The 24,475-nt window shown below is 45.9% G+C and overlaps 2 protein-coding genes across 6 annotated transcripts in view; one reads left to right on the top strand and one right to left on the bottom strand.

Moving 5' to 3' along the window:
* The window catches only part of CEP104 (centrosomal protein 104), a 45,844-nt gene extending 24,998 nt beyond the window's left edge, over positions 1 to 20,846 (bottom strand). For 2 of the 3 annotated variants that reach the window (XM_037828691.1, XM_037828692.1), the window contains exons 1-6: positions 20,502 to 20,846; positions 16,433 to 16,559; positions 3,005 to 3,178; positions 2,464 to 2,602; positions 825 to 887; positions 406 to 482 (exon numbers count right to left, since the gene is read on the bottom strand). In XM_037828691.1, the coding sequence (XP_037684619.1) occupies positions 406 to 482; positions 825 to 887; positions 2,464 to 2,602; positions 3,005 to 3,178; positions 16,433 to 16,545 (566 nt within the window). In that variant the 5' untranslated portion in view covers positions 16,546 to 16,559; positions 20,502 to 20,846. The remainder of the gene's footprint in view (positions 1 to 405; positions 483 to 824; positions 888 to 2,463; positions 2,603 to 3,004; positions 3,179 to 16,432; positions 16,560 to 20,501) is intronic. The other variant, XM_037828693.1, reaches the window with a different exon arrangement.
* Positions 20,284 to 24,475, top strand: part of DFFB (DNA fragmentation factor subunit beta) — a 28,277-nt gene continuing 24,085 nt past the window's right edge. Inside the window, exons 1-2 of one of the 3 annotated variants that reach the window (XM_037828694.1) lie at positions 20,284 to 21,291; positions 23,236 to 23,362. In XM_037828694.1, the coding sequence (XP_037684622.1) occupies positions 21,169 to 21,291; positions 23,236 to 23,362 (250 nt within the window). In that variant the 5' untranslated portion in view covers positions 20,284 to 21,168. Of the gene's footprint in view, positions 21,292 to 23,235; positions 23,385 to 24,475 lie in introns of all 3 variants that reach the window. The other 2 variants (XM_037828696.1, XM_037828695.1) reach the window with 2 other exon arrangements.

Below are 24,475 nucleotides of genomic sequence, written 5' to 3'. Positions count from 1 at the left end.
ATCTTTCTTTATTGGGAAGCTGCTCTCAGAGAAGAGGAAGTGGATATAGCTGTAAATTCCTCTTTTCTTTCGATCAGGGCACCTTAGGAGTGGGGATCCTTCCTTTCATAAACAGGGAGCACACTGAGGGCACTAAAGGACCTATTTGTACCAAAGAGAACCTTCTAGTACTATCTGAATATCACAAGGAATGATGTTGTCTCTGAAGGGCAACAAATGAAAGTGCACTAAATAAATCAGTGACCTTAATCTTTAAGTATAGTTAAGAAATCCAATCAGCGGCCAACCAAGGTGTAAACTGAACTGAGAGGCCCTCAAATCTAGGATCCTTTGGAAACAACTCACATGTTCCTGATTCTAAGAAAAGTTACAGAAATTAATTGCCTTGGAAGAGCATCTTCTTACCCTGTGTAGGTGCCATCTAGAGCTGGGTCCTCTGTGTGGTGCCCGAGGTAAAGGTCAATCAGCTTCTCTCTAGAAGACTTACGGAACAAGATATGCTTCTTAGTATCTCAGGAAACGACAACAACAACAACAACAAAAAACCACAAAAGTTTTAACTAAATGATAGTTAATTAAAATCTTAACTATTTGATATAAAGATGTCAGCAAGCAAGCTTCAGTGATCCTAGTTTTTTGAAGGGACAGCTAGAATTCTTCAGTAAAAGAAGAGTTTAATATACTATAGCTGCTAAAATTTAATAGTATTCACCAGTCAATTTTATAAAGGTTTTTAAGATGATGCTTTTTGTGATGCAAATAAATTATCACCTCCTTAATAAATTATCACTTTCCTCCTTAAGAATCGAACTTCCCAAACTTACAATATTGCTTTCATCACTGATATCTGCAGGGTCTCCAATGATATTTATTGCAACCAAAGCAACCTAAGAGAGAGTTAAATAATCAACAGAAGTTACAAATAAAATGCCTGAGATGACTTAACCTCTTGATAACAAACTGTTGACTGACAATGTTATCAAATGGGATAATGGATCAAAGTGCATTAATTATAAAACATTATGTGAATATAGAATTTTTACTAATTTTATAAATTATGTAAATTAATATTCTAATGTTGAACTACATGGCCATTTTAATTGTTTAAAAACATGTTGAAACAATAAAGGCTAAAAATCCCCAAAGTTTTAAAATAGCCTCGCAATGAACCATCCTGTCAAGGTTAAGCATAGAGGTGACAGCTATATGATCTCAGTAAAGTAGAGGATGAAATAAAAATGGAAACTAACCTACCTCAGTTTATCCACATCAGTGATTCTCAGCTGAGGAGAAGCCCCCTCCCCAGACCTCCTCTTTCTTGAGGATCACTGGGCCTAACTCTGCAGCCTGAGGGTCACTGGCAGTCATCAGTGTGAACATGTGCAGGTGGGGTGGAAAGAGGGTTCACTGTCATTCTTTCAGTTTCCTGCCTAGTAAGGCCGCTATGGACCAAGCAACATTAATTGGACGTTACAGCCTTCTTTCAATTCATATGTTCAGTATAAAAATCTGACATTTTGGAACGCTTGCATTCTTCTGGGAGGCAGCAGGAGGTGCTGCAAATATTTGTGCGAACTAACAAGATTGCTCTGAATACAACTGATTTCTATCACAGTAATTTGCAAAAAAAAAAAAAAGAGAGGGAGAGAGGGAGGAGACAATAAGACGGGAGCTGGAGAGACTCTGAATTGCATGCAACATTGAACACATTCCCAATTTCTACCAGGAGATTTTCTCGTTAAAGTTTAATTGTTTATCTGAATGGTGTTGTCCAATAGAAATATAACGTAAGCCACATATATAATTTTAAGGTTTCTAGTAGGCACATTAAAAAATTTAAAAAGTAGGTGAAATTATTTTTAGTAATATATCTTAACCCAATATATCCAAAACAGTATCATTTCAGCCTGTAATTGATAAAAGCTTTGATGAAATATTTGACATTCTTCTTTCGTATTTGGTCTTTGAAATCCAGGGTCTATTTTACACTTGCAGCACTTCTCCCTTGGACTGGCCACCTTCCCAGTGGGCACTAGCACGCGTGGCCAGGGCTACTGCACCGGACAGCACAGATCCAGAAAAGCTCAGCATTCTTCCACAAAAGATATCATTTTAAATGGCAATCTTGAAAACGCATGTCAGAAAAGACATACACCAACCGTACCACAAGAAAATTAGTGAACCACAGTCAAACCTGAGCATTCCCATATTATTAAGGTCCGTCTCAGTACTGTGTCTGTTCCTATTAGATCATCGTTTCCCCAAGAAGTACATTGGAAGGAATGAAGTTATTTCAGGATATTTGTTTTTCCCATTGCTTTGCTTTGTTTTGTTTGGAAATGTTTTTTTATTTGATAAAGTAAATTTAAATTAAAAAAAAAAAAAAAAAAAGAAAAGCTATACAAGTACCTGATCATACAGAGAGGGCAGGACCAGATCCAAGGTAAAGAGGGTTAGCCTCACCTGATTGTAAATGTTGTATTTGTTGATGTGGTTTTGGTGGAAGATCAGCTTGAGAAACTGTCCCACTGCATCCACGTAAACCGACTTCAGCTCCCGGGCCTTACAGCCTGTCTTTTCATTATCACAGAGAGAGATGTAACTGAAAGAGACGGACACAGCTGGGGACTCATGTTTATAGAAAAACATGTCTCGCATAAAACTACTCCGCTCCGACCGAATTCAATCGGTTTAAATAAAAGTTAAGTTTTAGAATGGGGGGGGGGGGCAACTAGGAAAAGAGCCAGCACAAAAGTCAAATTCTAACTAACATTCTTAGGAAAAGTTTGCGTCTGAAAAATAGAGTTGAACGCTATGGACAAAAATGGTAACACTGCGGACGAAGCATCAGCGGTGTGAGGCAGGTGTCAAGAATTTGGATAATTCTGAACCAAACAGAAGTCTGTAATATATGGCCAAAAGCAAGGGGCCGTTCATTTGTTTTTAATTGCTGGGAGGCAGAACTAGGCAGGCTGAAGGCAAAAATTTCAAACATGATTCTTACCCAAGTCTCCGAAATCGTTCTGCTTGATATGGTACAAAATATTCAGGAAGGCTTTCACTAATGTAGAACTCGATCTTACTTGAAATCATATACTGGTGAGCAAGCAACTGCAGTTTTCTTATTCGGCATCTTTCTACCATTTGAAGAACAATTTCTTGTGGAAACTGGCAGAATCTGAAAGCAAAAACAGTTTTGTTTTTTCTGAACAATCCCTGCGGAAGGCTGCTAGATGCTGGCACCCGTTCTTCTACGTGACGAGCATCTGCCAAGTGTTTGCCAGGAGGCAGGTGGTTTGTAGGCACCCCACGTGCAGAGTTGATGGAGACATTGTTCCGATTCTCTCAAGCCCTTCATGGTCGGCACTGGAGCGGGGATTAAATTTAATTCGGTCTGCCTGCCACCCGACGTGCATCATACCTTTGGCAGGTAGTAAATGGTTTGAAGAGAAACCTGAAGTTTATCATGAGCTGAACAAAGCAATCTGAAGGGGCTGCACTGGTAGACAAGGCAGTGCCCGACGATTTTCCATAGGAAGCTACAGGCCTAAAGGGCATCCCTTGCTCACAGAGCCGAGTCGGGAGCTAGGTGCAGCCATCAGTATCCAGCGGGTGCCCACCACGCCTGCCCAGGGTGTAGGAGGAAGCCTACACTATGGATTTTGTCTAGAAGTGACACAACCACACACGCAATCAGAGAATCACGGCAGTCAGCAAAGACCTCCCCTTGCGATGTCTCATCAGGACTGAGGTCAGCCCCGCTGGTCTAGCTGGCAAGCACTGGGTCAAGGGGACAGTGGAAGTTCTGGGCCCTCGGGGGGGGGGGGGAGCACTGAAGGATGGGACAGCCAGGGACTGTCAGGGCAGGCCCCAAGAACCCTGCCTCCCCAGGCCCTCAGGATGCTCGGCAATCCTGAGGTCCTGCTGGCTCCAGTGTATGCTTTCCCACTCCACAGGCAGGGTTCGGCCTTCTGTCCTCACCTGTCCTGCTCCTCCCCTTCCCCAGCGGCCTTAGCCACTGAGGAGGTGCTGAGAAAACAGCAGCACTCAGACGGGCCTCCTGGCAGGGTCTTCCCCGAAGGTGGCCGCCCCGCCTGAGGGCCTCCCTGCCTGCTCACTCCTGCTGGGTGGCACTAAGCCACCTTCCCTGGGCACGGGGCCGACCCTTCTAGCTCCTCACAGGCTCTGCTCCCATGGGCACCCTCCTGACCCCCTCTCTGCCAGGCGCTCCCCAGGCCAAGCATCGCACAGGGGCTGTGTATGGTCTCCCGGCTTCTTCACCTCTCCGTGCCAGGAGGGCTTCAGGCCCCTCACCTCCCACTGGGGACTCCTGGGAGGGTCACCACCAGCCCCCAGGGGCCAAGTCCGGTGTTTGCTTCTCGTCCTTACCTCGCCCAGGCCCTGAACACAGGCCGCATGACCAAGCGCATCCCCAGAAACCCTCTGCCCGGTGAGTGTCTGGGACACCAAGCCTGCAGGCCTCCTCCTGCCTGGGGCTCTCTCTGTCCACTTCCAAATGGTCCCTGTGCTGGGCACTCTCCTCTCCATCCACACCTACCCTGGGTGATCCCATCAGCCCCATGGCACCAAAACCTCTCGCTTACATGGAAACCACCCTGCATTGCCCTGCTTTGACTCCTACATGCCCAGTTGACTGCTTGACATTTCCACTTCAACATCTAAAAGGAATAAAATGTACCCGGGCCAAAGCAGATCTCCAGACCCCGCTGTCCTGCTCTGCCCCCACCTCAGCAATGGCACCGCCACCCACCCACCCCCCTGGTGGCCACACCGGCCAGAAGCCCAGGCCTCCTCCTGAGGCATCTAAGAGGAGAGCTGGGTCTTCCCCGACATGCCCGACATCCCTCCACTCACAGCTGTGCCAACCTGCCCGCTCCCCTGCTGGCACCGACGCACCCGGTCACTGTCAGCAGGAGGAACGGAAGCAGAAGGGAAGAGAAAAGGCAGGGTCAGAAGCGGGACGGACCTGGGTGTGTGGGAATCTTGAAGTTCAATGCTCCAGAGACACTGGATGTAAAAGAGTGTCGGGGAGAACATGAGGGGAGAGGGTTGAGCAGACACTACAGGATGAATGGGCCAGACCCTGTTACTGCGGAGCAGGGCTGCCTGATTGTCATAATCACACGAACAAGGCTTTCCTGTCAGCAAAGTGCGGCTTCCGATGTTTAAGACGTTTACTATGTTTGCTGTTTTTAAATGGAAGATGCACATGATAAACAACTCATGGTGAGATCATTCTAGACACAAGGGCACTTAGCAGTTTATTATTTCAAAAACCTTCAATTCATTACTTTCAAAAAACAAAAAATGACTCTAAAATTGTCTAAAGAAAACTAAGATAACTGACAAAGATGTATATTTTTAAAAACAACTTCAGGCAGGTGGGGCAACATGGCGGAGTGGTGAGGAGCAGAATTTCGTCTCCCCCCTAGAGCAGCTGGCAATTACCCAAGAACTATCTGAAACAGTGTTTTCAGGGTCTCCAGTAACCAGTCACACATTGGACGCAAGTTTGGAATTGGAGGAAAAGCTGAGATCGCAGCGAACATTGTAAGTTCCCCGGACCAGGGGTCTGGCGCCCCTCCCCACCCAGACCTCACAGACTGTCTTGCTGCTGGCTCCCTGAAAGGGGAGAAAAAAAAAACCAAAAAACAGCAATCTGCTGAGGGCAAGAAGGGAGGCTCAACCCAGCCTCAACTGCAGAATTAATTAACAAATTAACTAACTGATTTTGGGAGCTGGGGTGCTAAAGAAGGGCTGGGCTCCGAGAAGTGGGGGCACGTAAAAGCGGGCACCCATTGCCCAGACTCCAAAAAAGCCATTTTTTTCCCCCCTACATTTTGTCCCTTCTGGCTTCTTGCTGATCCCTTATCTTTTTGCATTTCAATAGCCCCCAGAAGGGGTGGAACTGAAGCTGTTGGAGAGTAATTATCAGACAATAGCCCAAAGCATATCTTTAAATGCTCTATTCTGACACTGACAAAACTTCCAGGCTGGGGAAAGACTTTTAAAAGAGACTCTTTTTTTTTTCTTTTTTCTTTTTCTTGTTTTTCTTTTCTATTTTTTTTTTTTTTTAATCTAAAAGTAATATATGTGGTTATTTTCTATCGGAAAGCCCAGGTTGAGGGACTAGGCTGGGCTTGAGGGGAGACAGAGTACCCACAGTGTCTTTGAATTCCGTATTCACTACTGAAGGCCTCCACCCCCGTCTTTAATTGGCAACTCAGGCTGACCAAGGAATCTACCTGGAGAGGCCCCAAAGAGGAGAGAGGAGAAGGGAATAGTGCCCCTGAGAGACAACTGGAGTTCCGAGGATTGGGAGAGTGGAGGGAGGCCCAGCTCAACTGGCAGTCCTCCTTCTGGGAACTCAGACCCCAGGGGCTGGAATTCAGATTCCAGCTTCAGTCAGCCACGCCCCTGACAGGATCAGAGTCACCAGGAGAACTAAAGTCTCCACACCTCCTTACACTGGTGGGGGAGCTGCGGGCTGGCCAGTGCCACCTGCTGGACAGGAGAGGAAAAGCACCAATTCTAAAGGCTTCATAGGAGGGTCTCATTCTCAGGAAAACTCCATACCCTCCCAGTGAGACCTGGGCCTCACTAGACTGGGAAAATCTGACTAGGGTCGACCATATCTGAGGAGACCCACTCACAAAAAGGTTATATAGAGGCAGAGCAAGAAACAGAAAAAACAAGAGGGGAAAAATTCTGATCAACTAAATAGAACCTAAGTTAGAGGTCTAGAATAAGTTGAACTGAATAACAGAGGCCAGAGAACAAAGCCAACCAACAAGAAAACCACTAGGTAAAAGACAGAAAACAAGCTCCAAAATAAACTAATCAAGAAAATCAGATGCCTAGACAACTTAAGATAACAAGCCATACCAGGAAACACGAAACCATGGACCAGCCAAACTAACAAACTAATAGCTCAGCTGAGACACAGGATTGGAGGCAACTAATGCTAAATAAATTCGATGAAATGAAGGAAGATACAGCAAAAGAGCTGAAGGATATAAAGAAGACACTGGATGACCATAAAGAAGAATTCATAAACTTAAAAAAACAAATGGCAGAACTCATGGGAATGAAGGCCACAATAGAGGAGATAAAAAACACAATGGAGGGACACAACAGTAGGTTTGAATAGGCAGAAGAAAGGATCAGTGAACTGGAAGACAGGTCATTCGAATTCATACACACAAAAGAACAGATGGTGAAAAAAATGGAAAAATATGAGCAGGGTCTTAGGGAGCTGAGTGACAACATGAAATGCACAAATATACGTGTTATGGGTAACCCAGAAGGAGAAGAGAGGGGAAAAGGGGCAGAAAGAGTAATAGAAGACATATTCACTGAAAATTTCCCAACTCTTATAAAAGAAAATTAGAGATTCAAGAAGTACAACGTACCCCAAATAGAATAGATCCCAACAGACCTACTCCAAGACACTTACTGGACAGACTGTCCAATGTCAAAGACAAAGAGAGGATTCTGAAAGCAGCAAGAGAAAAGTGATCCATCACATACAAGGGAAGGTCAGTAAGACTATGTACAGATTTCTCTGCAGAAACCATGGAGGCAAGAAGACAGTGGCATGAAATATTTAAGATACTGAAAGAGAAAAACTGCCAACCAAGAATTCTATATCCAGCAAAACTTTCCTTCAAAAATGAGGGAGAGATTAAAACATTTTCAGACAAACAGACACTGAGAGAGTTTGTGAATAAGAGACCGGCACTACAAGAAATACTAAAGGGAGTGCTACAGGCTGATAGGAAAAGACAGGAGAGAGAGAGTTGGAGAAGAGTGCAGAAATGAAGATTACCAGGAAAGGTAAAAGGAGAGTGTTCTAGTTTGCTAATGCTGCGGAATGCAAAACACCAGAGATGGATTGGCTTTTATAAAAAGGGGGTTTATTTGGCTACACAGTTACAGTCTTAAGGCCCTAAAGCATCCAAGATAACACATCAGTAATCGGGTACCTTCACTGGAGGATGGCCAATGGCATCCGGAAAACCTCTGTTAGCTGGGAAGGCACGTGGCTGGCGTCTGCTCCAAAGTTCTGGTTTCAAAATGGCTTTCTCCCAGGACGTTCCTCTCTAGCAAGCTTGCTCCTCTTCAAAACGTCACTCACAGCTGCACTCCATCCAGTCTCTTTGAGTCAGCATGTTTTATATGGCTCCAGTGATCAAGGCCCACCCTGAATGGGTGAGGTCACACCTCCATGGGAGTATCCCATCAAAGTCACCACCCACAGCTGGGTGGGGCACATTCCAAGCAAATCTAACCAGCACCAAAACGTCTGTCCCACAAGACCACAAAGATAATGGCATTTGGGGGACACAATACATTCAAACCGGCACAGAGAGGAAAAAATAAGATATGACATATAAATTCCAAAAAACAAAATGGTAGTAGAAAGTACTGCCCTTACAGTAATAACACTAAATGTAAATGGATTAAACTCCCCAATAAAAAGACACAGACTGGCAGAATGGATTAAAAAACAGGACCCATCTATATGCTGTCTACAAGAAACTCACTTTAGACACAAGGACAAACATAGACTGAAAGTGAAAGGTTGGAAAAAGATATTTCATGCAAACAACAACCAGAAAAAAGTGGGAGTAGCTATATTAATATCAGACAAGTTAGACTTCAAAAGCAAAACAATTAAAAGAGACAAAGAAGGACACTATATATTAATAAAAGGGTCAATTCATCAAGAAAACATAACAATCGTAAATATTTATGCACCAAGCCAGAATGCCCCAAAATTCATGAGGCAAACACTGCGACCACTGAAAGGAGAAATAGATACCTCTACAATAATAGTTGGAGACTTCAATACACCACTCTCATCAATGGATAGAACGTCTAGACAGAGGATCACTAAAGAAACAGAGGTGTTGAATTGTATGATAAATGAACTAGACTTGACAGACATTTATAGAACACTGCATCCAACAACAGCAGGATACACTTTTTTCTCAAGTGCTCATGGTACATTCTCTAGGATAGACCACATGTCGGGTCACAAAGCATGTCTCAACAAATTTAAAAATATTGATATTATACAAAACACTTTCTCAGACCACAATGGAATGAGGTTGGAAATAAATAAAAGGCAGAAGGTCATAAAATTCACAAACTTATGGAGGCTAAACAATACCCTCTTAGAAAACCAGTGGGTAAAGGAAGAAATTACAAGAGAAATTAGTAAATACCTCGAGGCAAGTGACAATGAAAACACAACTTATCAAAACTTATGGGGTGCCGCAAAGGCGGTGCTGAGAGGGAAATTTATTGCCCTAAATGCATATATTAAAAGAGAAGAGAGAGCAAAAATTGAAGAGTTAACTTCTCACCTGGAGGAATTAGAGAAAGAACAGCAAACTAACCCCAAAGCAAGCAGAAGGAAAGAGGTAACAAAGATTAGAACAGAAATAAATGCAATTGAGAACAGGAAAACAATAGGGAGAATCGACAAAACCAGAAGTTGGTTCTTTGAGAAAATCAATAAAATCGATGGACCACTGGCTAGGCTAACAAAAAAAAAGAGAGAGCAGATGCAAATAAATGCAATCAGAAATGGGAAAGGAAATATAACTACCAACCCTGCAGAAATTAAGGAGATAATAAGAAGATACTATGAACAACTATATGCTAATAAACTAGACAACTTAGATGAAATGGACAACTTCCTAGAAAAGCATAAACAACCAACATTAACTCAAGAAGAAATAGATGACCTCAACAAACCAATCACAAGAGATTGAGTCAGTCATCAAAAAGCTCCCAAAAAGGAAAAGCCCAGGACCAGATGGTTTCACACGTGAATTCTACCAAGCATTCAAGAACGAATTAGTACCAATCCTGCTCAAACTCTTCAAAAAAACTGAAGAAGAGGGAAAGCTACCTAACTCTTTCTATGAAGCCAACATCACCCTAATACCAAAACAAGACAAAGATACTACAAAAAAAGAAAATTATAGACCAATTTCTTTAATGAATATAGACGCAAAAATCCTCAACAAAATACTCGCAAATCGAATCCAGCAGCACATTAAAAGAATTATACACCACGACCAGGTGGGATTTATTCCAGGTATGCAAGGCTGGTTCAACACAAGAAAATCAATTAATGTAATACACCACATCAATAAATCAAAGCAGAAGAACCACATGATCATCTTGATTGATGCAGAAAAGGCATTTGACAAAATTCAACATCCTTTCCTGATGAAAATACTTCAAAGGATAGGAACAGAAGGGAACTTTTTCAATATGATAAAGGCAATATATGAAAAACCCACAGCTAACATCACACTCAATGGGGAGAGACTGAAAGCTTTTCCTCTAAGATCAGGAACAAGACAGGGATGCCCACTATCACCATTGTTATTCAACATTGTGCTGGAAGTTCTAGCTAGAGCAATTAGGCAAGAAAAAGAAATAAAAGGCATCCAAATTGGAGAGGAAGAAGTAAAACTTTCACTATTTGCAGATGACATGATTCTATATGTAGGAAATCCAGAAAAATCTACAGCAAAGCTACTAGAACTAGTCAATGAATACAGCAAAGTAGCAGGCTACAAGATCAACACGCAAAAAACTGTAGTGTTCCTATACACAAGTAATGTGCAACAAGAGGAGGAAATCAAGAAAAAAATCCCATTTACAATAGCAACCAAAAGAATCAAGTATTTAGGAATAAACTTAACCAAGGACATAAAAGACCTCTACACAGAAAACTATAAGAAACTGCTAAAAGAAACTGAACAAGACCTAAAAAAATGGAAGAACATACCATGTTCATGGATTGGAAGACTAAACATAGTTAAGATGGCAATTTTACCTAAACTGATTTACAGATTCAATGCAATACCAATTCCAACCCCAAAAACTTACTTTACAGAAATAGAAAAACCAATAACTAAATTTATTTGGAAGGGTAAGGTGCCCCGAATAGCCAAAAGTATCTTGAGAAAGAAGAATGAAGTGGGAGGTCTCATACTACCTGACTTTGAAGCATATTACAAAGCTACAGTGCTCAAAACAGCATGGTACTGGCATAAGGACAGATATACTGATCAATGGAATCGAATTGAGTGTTCAGAAGTAGACCCTCGCATCTACGGACAACTGATCTTTGATAAGGCAGTGAAGCCGAAGCAACTGGGAAAGAGCAGCCTGTTCAATAAATGGTGTTTGGAGAACTGGATATCCATTTCCAAAAGAATGAAAGAGGATGTCCATCTCATACCTTATACCAAAATTAACTCAAAGTGGATCAAAGACCTAAACATTAGCACCAAAACCATAAAACTCTTAGAAGAAAATGCAGGGCAATATTTTAAAGATTTTGTGATAGGAGGTGGTTTCTTAGACCTTACACCCAAGGCATGAGCAACCAAAGAACAAATAGACAAATGGGATCTCCTCAAAATTAAACGCTTTTGTACATCAAAGGACTTTGTCAGAAAAGTAAAAAGGCAACCTACACAATGGGAGATGATATTTGGAAACCACATATCAGATAAGGGTTTAATATCCCAAATATATAAAGGAATCCTGCATCTCAATAACAGAAAGACAAACAATCCAATTAAAAAATGGGCAAAAGACATGAACAGACATTTTTCTGAAGAGGAAATACAAATGGCTCAAAAGCATACGAAAAAATGCTCAACTTCACTGGCTATTAAGGAAATGCAAATCAAAACCACAATGAGATATCATCTCACACCTACCAGAATGGCCATTATCCAAAAAACAGAAAATGACAAGTGCTGGAGAGGATGTGGAGAAAGAGGCACATTTATTCATTGTTGGTGGGAATGTAGAATGGTGCAACCACTCTGGAAGACAGTACGGAGGTTCCTCAGGAAGCTAAATATAGATCTGCCATATGACCCAGCTATTCCATTGCTAGGTATATACTTAAAGGAACTGAAACTTAAGACACAAACAGACATTTGTAAACCGATGTTTATTGCAGCATTATTCACAATTGCCAAGAGATGGAAACAGCCCAAATGTGCATCAACAGATGAGTGGATAAACAAACTGTGGTATATACACATGATGGAATATTATGCAGCTGTAAGACAGAACAAAGACATGGATCATGTAATAATGTGGATGAACCCTGAGGACATTATGTTGAATGAAGTTAGCCAGAAACAAAAGGAGGGATTCTGTATGGGCTCACTAATATGAACAGACATTAATGAACAAACTTGGGGAGTTAAAAGCTGACAACACAGGTGACCAGGAGATAGAAAGAGGGCAGAGATCAGCCATTTGATGCTGACGGACTACAGAATGTTTAGGATTGATTGCATAGATCCAGAAACAGATAGCATAATACCATGTGATGGTAGCACGGTATTGTAAGTACACTGAACAAAGACGTCTGTGAGTAAAGCTGAAAGAGGTGGGATAGGAGAATGTATGACACCAGAGGTAAAGATAGATGATAAAGACTGGGACTGTATAACGTGGCAAAAACTGGAGTGGCCAATGACTGTTACTAAATATACAAATATAAAAATGGTTTTGCATGTGGGAAAGCAAATGAATGTCAACCATGTAGAAATTTGAAAAGGGGATGGTATTCAGGAAAAAACATAATCAAAGCAAACTGGAGTCTATGGTCAGCAGTAACATTGTAATATACCTCCATTAAATGTAACAAAGGCAATATGCCAATGCTAAATGTATATGAGAGGGGGATATAGGGGAGGAATATGGGATTCTTGGTAGCGGTGTTATTTGCTGTCCTTACTAGTATATTGTATTGTATGACATGTTATTTTTCTTTTTATCATTTTTTTCTTATTGCTAAAAAAAAATAATCTTTTTTTCTTGTAGTAATCAGTATGTTCAAGTGCTGATTGTGGTGATAAATGTACAATTTTATGATGATACCATGAACAACTGATTGTACACTGTGGATAAATGTATGGTATGAGAATATAACTCTATAAAATTGTAGGAAAAAATATATATAGGAGTAAAAGTGTTGGAGAAAACATGGTGAGAGGGATGATGCCTCACCAATATGGACTAACTACAATGTGTAAACTCAGAATTGAATCTTAGAACATAGCCTAACGTGGACATAATAATTGTAATAGTCCCTAGATTGTAAGCTCTTACAGCAGTTAACTCTATCCCTGAATTGTAATGCCTATCTCTAAACTTTGAGATGCTGATCCCCTAGCGTATAACCTGATTGGTCTCTGGAACAATGCATATCTCTGAGACACCTGAAACACAGAGCTAGAGCTCAGCAGATATGAATGTCAGTATTAATGCATACAGCCACTGTCAAAAAAACAACAAAAAAAAAAGCTGAAAAAGAGCCCAGACTTCAATTAGTGATATGAATGAAGCAGGTCTGGTTAAGACCAGGGCAAGCCAGGCCAAAGGGTAAAGGTTGAAACTGATTGTGTTTTAAAACTTCAACTTCCATATGAGACCAAGGGAATAGATATCTATTTGGTACAGGATCTAAATTTTCTAAACAGTGCAACTCTACAGTCGATTTGTTCAAACACCACAACTGCATGGAACTTTGAATAGGAAGTGAGATACAGTAGGTTAGTATAGGCTGGAGTGAAATAGTGACACATCCCAGAGTAATTTGGGCAGATAATAAAAAATATATTTACAGCCTCCCCCTCCCCAGCCCCGAGGATCTGGGGGAGGGTGCGGATGTGTTGGCCATCCTCACCTGGACTGGTGTGATGTTGTCACAAGCATTGGGACTGGCGGTTTGATGTGCTGAGCCCTCAAACATGGGACTTGCCCTTATGAAGCTCATTACCACAAAGGAGAGTCTAAACTTGCATGTAATTGTGTCTAAGAGTCTCCCCCTCAGTACCTCTTTGTTGCTCAGATGTGGCCCTCTCTCTCTCTAACTGAGCCATCTCGACAGGTGAACTCGCTGCCCTCCCCCCTACGTGGGACCCGACTCCCAGGGGTGTAAATCTCCCTGGCAACGCAGAATATGACTCCCGGGGATGAATGTGGACCTGGCATCGTGGGACTGAGAGTATCTTCTTGACCAAAAGGGGGATGCAAAATGAGACGAAATAGTTTCAGTGGCTGAGATATTTCAAATGGAGTCGAGAGGTCACTCTGGTGGACATTCTTATGCACTATATATATAACACCTCTTAGGTTTTAATGTATTGGAATAGCTAGAAGTAAATACCTGAAATTACCAAACTCCAAGCCAGCAGTCTGGACTCCTGAAGACAATTATATAATAATGTAGATTACAAGGGATGACAACGTGATTGTGAAGACCTTGTGGATCACACCCCCTTTATCTAGTGTATGGATGAGTAGAAAAAATGGGGATAAAAACTAAAGGACAAATGGGGTGGGATGGGGGGATGATTTGGGTGTTCTTTTTTTCACTTTTATTTTTTATTCTTGTTCTGGTTCTTTCTGATGTAAGGAAAATGTTCAGAGATAGATTGTGGTGATAAACACATAACTATGTTATCATATTGTGGACAGTGGATTGTATACCATGGATGATTGTATGGTGTGTGAATGTATCTCAATAAAACTGAATTTAATTAAAAAAAAAAAAAAACTTCAAAAAAAGGGCCTCTGATTTAGTTCTTCCAATGTAGCTAATAAACACCCTATAGAGGAATCTAAAAGTACTCTTTAAGCTGTTACAGAATGAAACAATATATCTAAACAGGCTAGTAAGTATCTATCTTTTTAAAGATAAAAGTAGCAAAAGGTTTCTTTTGAATACAAATAATTTGGCAATAAAAATCTAACGCCCAGAAGCTACAGTGGCTGGTGCAAACTTCCTGCTCTCTCGGAGCAGCAGGTCTTGCTCTGAACGTTTTTGGTTCTTTGAACCCCTGGGCTCTATGGATGGTCTTGGAGGAACTTCCCTGGTGCCCCACCGCAGATGTGGCTCTTTGTGCCCTGGGCAGCAGAGCACTTGGCCCTGTCTTTGGGTGACTTGGCTTGAGGGTGTGTTGCTTTGCCTTCCAGGGACGTGCCTGGTCAGGGGAGACCTCTGTGTGAAAGCCAGGAGTCCCCCAGGTGAGCCCCCCATGAGTCTGGGTAGCAAACAAGGGCACAGTGGCCTTGACTTCAGTATAAGGTCTGAGAGCACACGGCTAAAACAAGAAAGGACCATGTCACAGCCCCAAAGCATCAGGTGAGCACTGCTTTTATAAATACCACCCCAAAGAGCTCTGCCCAATACCCTGTCTGTGGGTTTAAGCCCCTTTAATCCACACATGAACAGGGGACAAATGGGATTAGAACCAGGGACCTCTGCTGAGCCGGCTGCTGGCGGCTGGCGGGGAGGAAGCCCGGCAGCCGGGGAGATGGTGTCGCTGTGGGGACCCTGCTGCCTGCGCGTGGCTCTGCTCCCCCAGGCAGGCTTGCCATTGTTAGCACGCCGTGTCCGGCGCTCAGCAGTGGGCAGCACCTGCCGCAGATAAAGCCCTCTGCCTCCAACAACAGCTTTCCCAGTAACCAAGGTGCCATTTATCCCCAACTGCTTCACTCTGTTTCACTGCTCAACTCATTCAGCACTCGGGCAGGGAAGGGGTCTTGGTCGTGGGCCCCTCAAAAACTCCAAAAGGAAACACATTCTAACGTTCTACGTGACACAACTCAATTTTTCAGCAACACGTCTTCTGAATAGAAGCAAGACGTCACTATATGGTTCCATGTAAAATGTCACACACATCTACACGTTAGGAACAAACGGTGACTTCTCAGAGTGGGGAATAAGTCCCAAAGAACGACCACCATGAGGGGCCGGAGCCTCGGTGGTAGAGCCGTTTAATGTCACTGAGGAGGAGAAGTGGACACCAATAAAGGGCCCAGGGTTGGATCCAGCATTTAAACGACCCAGCCACTGCTTGTGTCCCACCTTCGCTTAAAAATGGAGACTTCTCAGGAAAAAGCAACAGGGGTTTAAAAAAAAAAAAAAAAAAAAAGACAAATATTTTTAGAAAAATCATAAAACACTCAAATAATGAACATGTTTTATAAAGGTGTACACATATTCAATGCAAATCTGAAACAGATTTTTTCTGTTAAAGCTCAGTATGATACGGAAAACCCAGCCATCCTCAGAGAGTGGCTAAAAAGCTACGGGTGATCCTTTTTGTTCTTTCTACTCTTCTGTGTTTGTACATTTTCTTAAGTGAGCACCGGCTCCCGTTATAAGGGGGAAAACACCAACAAACCTTCTTTACAAACATATTGATATGTGATCCTGCAGCACCATCTGACCATTTTGTGGTTAGAGTAAAATCAGCAACTTAAGAGAAAGGGAACCCACATTCTCTTCATCAGTCCACGCTGTCCCTTGAGCCCCCTCCCCAGCGCCTCCCGCAGTTCCCCGTACCTCGGGGACCTCCACCCGCTGATGGTCGGCGCGTGGATCATCAGCTCCCTGGCACTGAAGCCATCCTCGTGTCCAGATGAACTGACAATGACAAATCCAATCTTGTGGGGCATTCTGCACAGCTGGGCTATTAAAAGCATGACAGATCTCTTTAAAATAGAGGAATTTAGAAATATATTAAACATTTCCTGTGTTAGCTCATGCCTTGCCTTCACTGACATACCAGGTAATTCAGAGTGTATTCAGAACCTCCCCGTCACTTTAAAAGAGTTTTTATTAAACATTTTTTTTTCTTGGCTGCTGTAATTCTACTTAAGATATCAATGAAGTGTAGTGATCATGACTTTTCCCAAATAAATATCCAAAAACTTGGACCAGAGTGTTAATATGTTCTACATTAAGATGCAAACAAAGGGCATAGTAATAGCTGCTAAATGAGAGGACAGGAGAAGGCAGCCAGGGACTGCAGCCTGACAGAGCAAGCGCATGGGGAGCCTGGCAGGTGACTGACTTGTATGACATGTTTAAAAGTTGGTAGAGTGATTTTGTTTTTTTAGGTCAAGATTTTTCTAGGGAACCTGTCTCTGCTCACGGTTGAATCTCATCACTTGGAGGATGGCTGTTACAACACCTATTTTTGTCTGCCTGGCATACATCCTCTCTTCGTTTGAAGCAGCACCTCCTCTCGATTTTCCTTTCACGGTGTGGCCTCCGCCTCTGCATACCCAGTTTCTGTGGGGCTGGCAACCTGCTCTGCCCTGTGCCCCTTGGCTCCCTGTCAGCAGTGGGCACATTTCCCAGGCCTCAGCTATCCGTGAGCTCCACCTCCCTGGCCATGGTAACTGCTTGCAAGATGGGGAAGAGTCTCTGACCCAAACTGAACCAATGAGACCCATCTCCAGACTTAGCTGGGACTACTGGGCAGAAACCTTCTTTCCACTAGGACTGCCAGTGTCAGGACAGTATTTGGTTGGGACTGCTGGAAGCCACCAGGCAGGGAGGTCATTCCGGAGTCTGAAGCTAACCCAGGCAAGCAGTGCTCAGGGATGCTGAGAAATAGCACTTGAGCCCTTAGATTCAGTCATATGCAAAGCCAAAAGTGTTATGACTTTTCAGTTACTTTCCAGCTGCTAAATCAATCAAATTCCTCTTGTGTAAACCAGTTTGAGGTAGGTTTACATCACCTGCAGCCAAGAGTCCTCACTAAAACAAAAGATAAAGAGGAATTGACCAGAAAGTTCCTGGGGATAGTGTGGGGGATGGCATCATGCCCCCCAAGATAGGCATGTTCAGTTCCCAAACCCTGGTCCTGGGGTATGAACCCATTTGTTATTAGTTAAGGTGTGGCCCAACTCCAGTGAGGCTGACATCCTTATAAGCAAAGGAAATTGGAAATAGCTGGAAGTCAATGGAACCTGGAAGACAAAGGAGAAGACGGCATACCACATGTTGCCATGTGACAGAAAAAGGACCAAGGATCACCAGCAGCCAGCCCCAGAATGCCACAATTCCAATTTTGGACTTCTCCCAGCTTCAAAACCATGAACCAATAAATTCTCTTGTTCAAGCCAGCCCATTGTATGGTATTTGTTTTAGCAGCTGGCAAACCAATACAGATAGGATGGGCTATTAACTTAAATTCTCAATAGGAGTGACATATAAGCATATCCTGTGTGAAATTTTGCTTATTTTAACATACTTAATTCTTCCTTTTACTTTTCATTGAGAACTTGAAGAAGGCCATTTCAATAAATTATTAGCTGACACTTGCTAATTTTTCTTGGAATGTATGAATGCACACCTTAAAAATAGAATGATAAACCATTATTACAGATCCTAGGTATTTTTTACACAAAGTTCACTGGAGGAAGTCAGAGTATAATAGAGGAAATCTACACTAATCTAATCCACCAAATGATGAAAAGCAGGCACAAAACAATCTGAGTGTGATTTTATGCACTGTCTGCTGGACAGCCCCACCTGTGTTCGTGCTCTCTATGCCATGGATGGAATTCGCCCTCTCCCCCCAGCCCTATGCCCGGCAGCTCTTCTCCCAGTTCGTCTTCCTGTGACCATCCCTTTTCTTTGGGTCACTCAGTCTCTGAGCCTGGAGTTCCTTGTCCCTGACCACCCAACCCACCCACCTAATCGAGGGCAAGTCTCCTGTGACATAGGTCTTCGGCAGCTATCTTTCACAGACAACTACAATTACCTGGTCTCCTCTCTGGAGATCCCCCCCACCCCAGCCTTATCCTAGTCCTCCTGACAGATAATCCTCCTACAGCCTGGCTCCATGAGGCACCATGCACGTCCCGGCTCAAGAAGCTCCAAGAGCTCCCTCTAGGGAGTCCCGACTCTGTCCAGACCCAATTTGCTTTTCAGCCCTCCCCTTCTGTCATGCATTTTCAAGTCCAGCCAAACATACCTAAAGCCAAAGTTATAGCTCTCTGCCCCAAAGACTCCAAATCCTGTGATCATCATTACTAACAGGACTTGTTACTCCCTATTCCACCTTGAAAACAATAGGTATCTATTAGATATTTTCAGGGGAAGGTAAAATTCTAAAGGTTTGAAATATGGTGAACATTGCCTGACATTTGTACAGCACTTGCTACTTAGCAGGGCACATTTGCTAACACATGGACATACCCTTTATAGTATTTACCACGTGCCAGGGACTGTTCTCAGTGCCTGGCATCTGTTTATATCTTCAGAAACTCGGTGCAGGCACCACCATAACCCCAACTCTAGAGAAGAGGAAATGGAGGCACAGGTTGGCCTTGTCCCAGGCCACCGAATTAACAAGCCAAGCCAGCAGGATTTGTTCTCAGGCGACTGGGACCCAGAATCCACGATCTTGACCAGTACACTGTGCTACGGAGCTAACATTGAAACACAGGACTTTTAAGGCCAAACGGAAGCCTGTTTCCACCGTATGATGTGGCATTAATTCCCTAACAAATCCCTTTATGAAGCAGCTAGGAAAACACATGGACACTATAGGGGCAACACAATTGCCTCAGCTTGGGTATTTTTGAAGAGGATTCCTTTTGGGCCGACCCCCTCCCCAAGTTTTTCCACTTTGTACCCCAGGGTCCCCTTTGTATAAACCTTCAGGTATTACATGAAATATCTGGGGTGGCAACAATGCATGCTATTTTTAGGAACTATAAAAAACCACCTTTAAAAACTTGGGAAGCACAAAAGCTTTGCTGAATGCTCAGTTGTTGGTCTGCCTGCCCGAGAGGCACGTGGGATCCTAGCGGTCCTTGCAAAGCATCCTCCTTGCTACCACCTGCCAGGTGGCCTTTAGCCCCCAAGCAGTAACACTCTACCACCCCTTAATGCACCTGTGCCTGTACAGGTGCAGCAAAAGGCCAGTTTCCTCTCCTGAAGTCCACTTTTCAGTATGTAACCCGATTTATAAATTAAACTGGAAACTCAATTTAGCAACTGCCAGACATTTTGCTACAAGACTAGAAAACTGAACTTGCTTCTAATTTTCTTTTTAAGAAAATCCAAATATCATAAAATTAAATAATGATTTTTGGTAATCTTAAGGGTTCAAAGTGCCTCGGAGAAAACCTGAAACTGAAGAAACACAAAAAAGGACCAAAATTTATTCTATACCTAGGAAGAGGAACATTCTCCAATCTTTTGATCAGCAGAACGCATCTGAAAGTCAATCTTGGAGGTTTTGGCTCATTTTATGCGTTCAGACTAGGCAAAGTAGGAACTTCCGCGGAGGAAAAGCGGAGGGCGGACTGCGCGGTCCACTGCCCTGGGGCGCCCCGCTGCGGCCCGGCAGCGCCCGACTCCCCGCATTCTGGCTCGCCCTGCCGACCGCACGGCTTTCCCGGGCGACGGAAAGCCCGGAGCGCAAACCCACAGAGCCTGGGCTTTTATCGCCCCGACCGTGGTAACTGCAGACCAGCGGGTCTCCGGCGGGGGTCTCGGGCCGGGGTCCCCACGGGCACCCGGGACACCGCTGCACCCCCGGGTCCAGGCTGGAGCGGCCGCGGCCGCGCCCCCCGAAAACCGTGTCTAGCAAAGGATGCCGCAGACGTACCCGACCGCGACGGAGAGGTCCCCCCGCCGGGGTGCGGAGGGCGGGCGGGGCGCGCCGGGCCGGGGACCCCGACCCTGCGGGATTCCCCGCTCCGCGCCGCCTGGGCCGGGCCTCAGCTCCGGGGCACCGGCCAGGCCTGCCCTGCGCTGACGCCCTCGGCTGCCGCGACTCCCTGGGCGGCACTCAGGCGGCGCCGCCTCCTCCGCCCCGGGCTGCCGCGCACCTCAGAGCCGCAGCGGCGCTGGCAGCCGAGGCGCAGCCCAGGCCGCCTCCGCCCATCGCCCGGGCCGCAGCCGCCGCTCTCATGACAACCGAGCCCGGTCTGGGGGCGGAGGGTGGCCCTGCGCGTGCGCGGACGCCGCGACCCGTCTCCGACCCCGGCCGCGCCTGCGCACAAGGGGACGGCTGGCCTCCGCTTCCCGGGACCTTTTGGGTAATGTAGTTTCTGGCAGACGCGACCCGACTCTGACCCTGGCTGCGCCTGCGCAGAGGGCGACGTCTGGCCTCCGCTTCCCCGCCTCTTCTGGGTAATGTAGTTTTCTGTGGTCCGGCTTTTGTCCCCTCCGGTGAGCCAGCCCCAGGCCCGGGACCCCGCGCGCAGACCCCGGCGTCCCCGAGAGGGCAGGGCAAGCAGGTGCAGCGCCGGCGAGGACCAGACGCTGCGAGGATGTTTGCAGCGTGTCAGAAACCCAAGACCTTCAAGCTGCGGACCCTGCACAGCCAGAAGAAGTTTGGGGTGGCGGGCAGGAGCTACCAGGAGGTGCTGCGGAAGGGATGCGACAAGTTCCAGGTCCTCGCTCCCCGTCCGCCCGGTGGGCCCAGTCCCCCTGGTGGCTTATGTCTCCTCAGCTGAGGGAGAGAGCGGGTGGGAGCCTTGCGGGAGGGGTAGGAAGTGGAGGCTGCACCCAAATGGGTCAAGCTAGAGACTCCCAAAGAAAGGGCCCGCAGAGGGACGGGGATTTGCTAGACACCCCGTCCACAGGCGTCAGCCACTTTTTCCTGGAAGAGGAAGTAAATGTCGCTCATCTTCCTGGAAGAGGCTGGTGCGTTCTCTGGGGAAATTTCTCTCCACTGCTGTGGTCTTTAGGAAGGGTGCTAGTGCCCAGGTATTGTTTTCCAGGCCGCCAGGGATTGCGAGCTCAGACTGTGCCTGGTGAACATACTGTATCCCTTGCAAAACCCCAGGGCTAAAGATTATCTCCACCTCACAGATGGAGAAGGTGCACGGTTTGCCTGACAGTGCCCTAATCGTGTGGCAGGCAAGGTTCTAAACTCCCTGTGTGGGTTGCATTATCCAGTCCACCAATCGACCCTATGAACTATGCTCTAGCCTCATTTTGCAGATGAGGAAACCCAGGCATGGAAAAACAAAGTAACTTGCCTGTAGCTATTAACACATGGGGCCTGCATTTATGCAGGATTATCTCATTCTGAAACCTGGTCCTGGAGCTTAGCAGGGGAGCAGGGCTGGTGCCGAATGGGTCCAGCGTGCAGCATGCCCTTTGCCTCAGGGCAGCGCGGGGGCCCACGGGAGTGCAGTGCAGGCTTGCTTGAGGAAACTGTATTTTAGCAAATAGAGTTAGTGAAGCCACTTCCACAGTGTTCAGGGGCTGAGCGGTGTGGGAGAAATTGAGGGGAGAATAGGAGGGGCTGGGCTGATGTCTGAGTGGGGAGGGGAGGCCCCAGGGAATCAGCATTTCATTGGCTAGCCTCGTGGCCCACCCCACCCTGTACCCTGGGACTTACAAAGACCTTCCTTTAACTCTTGAGCTTGATTTCCGGGTGCAGGTGGGGTTTGCGAAGGGGGTCTGGGACAGCAACTTCCTCTTACTGATGGTCGGGATCTCGGCAGCTCTGGACCGAGACTCAGGATTCCTGGGCCTGGTGGTCTGAGTGCTGCTAATATGTGTGTGCCGTTGGGGACTTGGCCACTTTACCTCTCAGGGCCTCTGTTTCCCCATCTGCAAAGCCGAGGGATTGGGCCCAGCCCAGACATCCTTGTGGCATTCACATGCTAGGGATTTAAGTCTTTGTTCTGATGCATTTTTCCCGAATGGGCTTTGACTGGTCCTTAGGTGGAATTGCATGTGTGTATGTACTGTGGGCAGCAGGGGTGGGGTGTTGCTATAAAAATGCCTAAAATTGCCCCTTGTCAAGCAAGAGAGAAGCAGAGCCCAGCGAATTAAGGGCACAGTGGGTGATTGCACTTGTGTAGACAGAGGCCATGATTTCCTTTCAGCGTGATCGTCAGTGCCCAGGAGTGACAAATGAAAACGCACTGAAGTGAGTGTGTCCTGCAGGACTACTGAGCGTGGGTGATCATCAACAGGGATACGTTGACAGGCTTCGCAGGAGCAGTTAGGTGTCCTTTTTGAAATACTTGTCTGGGTTCTTAAGGAACTCATTTTTAGAGGATCTGTGTGGTGAATCTTGCAAAGCCAGTGGTTACTGCTTTACGTATATGACATTTTATATTTTATATTTTAGAACAATTTAAAATCAGGGGCCCTCACTGTGACACACTGGTTTTGAGACACTGAAGGCTTGTCTCCAGTGTTAGCCGAGCTGTAGCGTACAGCTTTTGCAGCTCGGGCATTTGCAAGAGAGCACACACTCATTGTTTTTGAGGAGGGCAGATGCAAAACCTTCTTGCCCTCAGAGAGTGGGCCTGGATGAGACCCAGTCAGTAAGTGTCCCATGCTGCTCTCCCTCTGCTCCCCCTTTCTGCTTGCAGCTCCCCGTTTCCAGCTGCCGGCTGTGCCTGTATGAGGACGGCGCCGAGCTGACAACGGACTCTTTCCCTTATGTCCCGGATGACTCTGAGCTCCTGCTTCTCACCGTGGGCCAGGCCTGGCAGGGCTGTGAGTGGCCACGACCTTGGAGGTGGGGGTGGGGGGACAGGCCCTGGGGCTGGACCTGTGGTGGGAGGCCGGGGAGGGGAAGGGGCCTAACTTGGCTCTAAGCTTGGCAAGTCCCCTGGGTCAGAGGTGGACACCACCGCTTAGGTGGCGAAGCCCTAACCCTCTTGCCCAGGGACTGAGTTGCCCAGTGTGTTATTTTCCGTGTCCTTTTTTTTTTTAATTCCTTTAATTTTATTCATATTCCTTTGTGGAGTCCTGGTAGCTCACCGGGAGGGTGGTCTGGTTCATGTGGCTGTGTCTCAGGAGGTGTTTCTGGTGCCCCATGTTGGAAGTGGGGGCTCAGGGGGACTCAGGTGGTTCCGCCGCAAAAGTCTAGTGCGCCGCCCCCGCTGCAGGCTGTGCTGCTTGGCGCTTTGGGTCTGCGGTGAGTGGGGGACCGCTGGCCTGTGCTCCTGGGCCAGGCCCTGTGCTGGGCAGGTAGCCAGGTCAGAGGTCACTGTGAGGCAGGTGGCCCCTGCAGGAGGCGGCTGCTGGGTGGGAGGGGGGTCTCTGTTTTGAGAATCTCTGGTTTCCTTTTCTTTCCTCTTTCACGGTGTAGCTGAAAGAGGGTAGCCAGGTTGCGCCCCTTCTCTGCCTCTCGCTCTCCTTCTCTCTCCCTCTCTCTGTCCCTCCTTCTTTCTCTACCTCTCGCTCTCTTTGTCTCACTCTCCCTCTCCTTCTCTCTCCCTCCCTTTTTCCCCCCCTCTCCCTTTCTTCCTCTCCTCTGTTCTCTAGGGAAACAGAACCAACAGGAGATACCTGTGAACAGTATGAGACTTTATAAAGGTGTCTTGCGCAACTGTGGGGATGCGCGAGTCCAAATTCCGTAGGGCAGGCCGTGAGCTGGCAACCCCGGTGAAGGTCTTCAGTGAATCCCCCGGGAGAGGCTGGCTGGCTGAAGAAGAGACAGAATTTCTCTCTTCTGTCCACTGAAGCTGTCACTTCCCCCTAAAACCCTTCAACTGATTAGAGTAAACATCTCTCACTGTGGAAGACACGCCCCTTAGCTCACTGCAGATGTAATTAGCCACAGATGCAATCAGCGTACTAATGACTTAAGTCCATGAAATGTCC

Source organism: Choloepus didactylus, chromosome 2 (genome assembly GCF_015220235.1).
Source record: "Choloepus didactylus isolate mChoDid1 chromosome 2, mChoDid1.pri, whole genome shotgun sequence".
NCBI lineage: Eukaryota > Metazoa > Chordata > Mammalia > Pilosa > Megalonychidae > Choloepus > Choloepus didactylus.
Note: the sequence above shows the minus strand (reverse complement) of the source record. Positions and strands in the feature narration are given on the sequence as shown.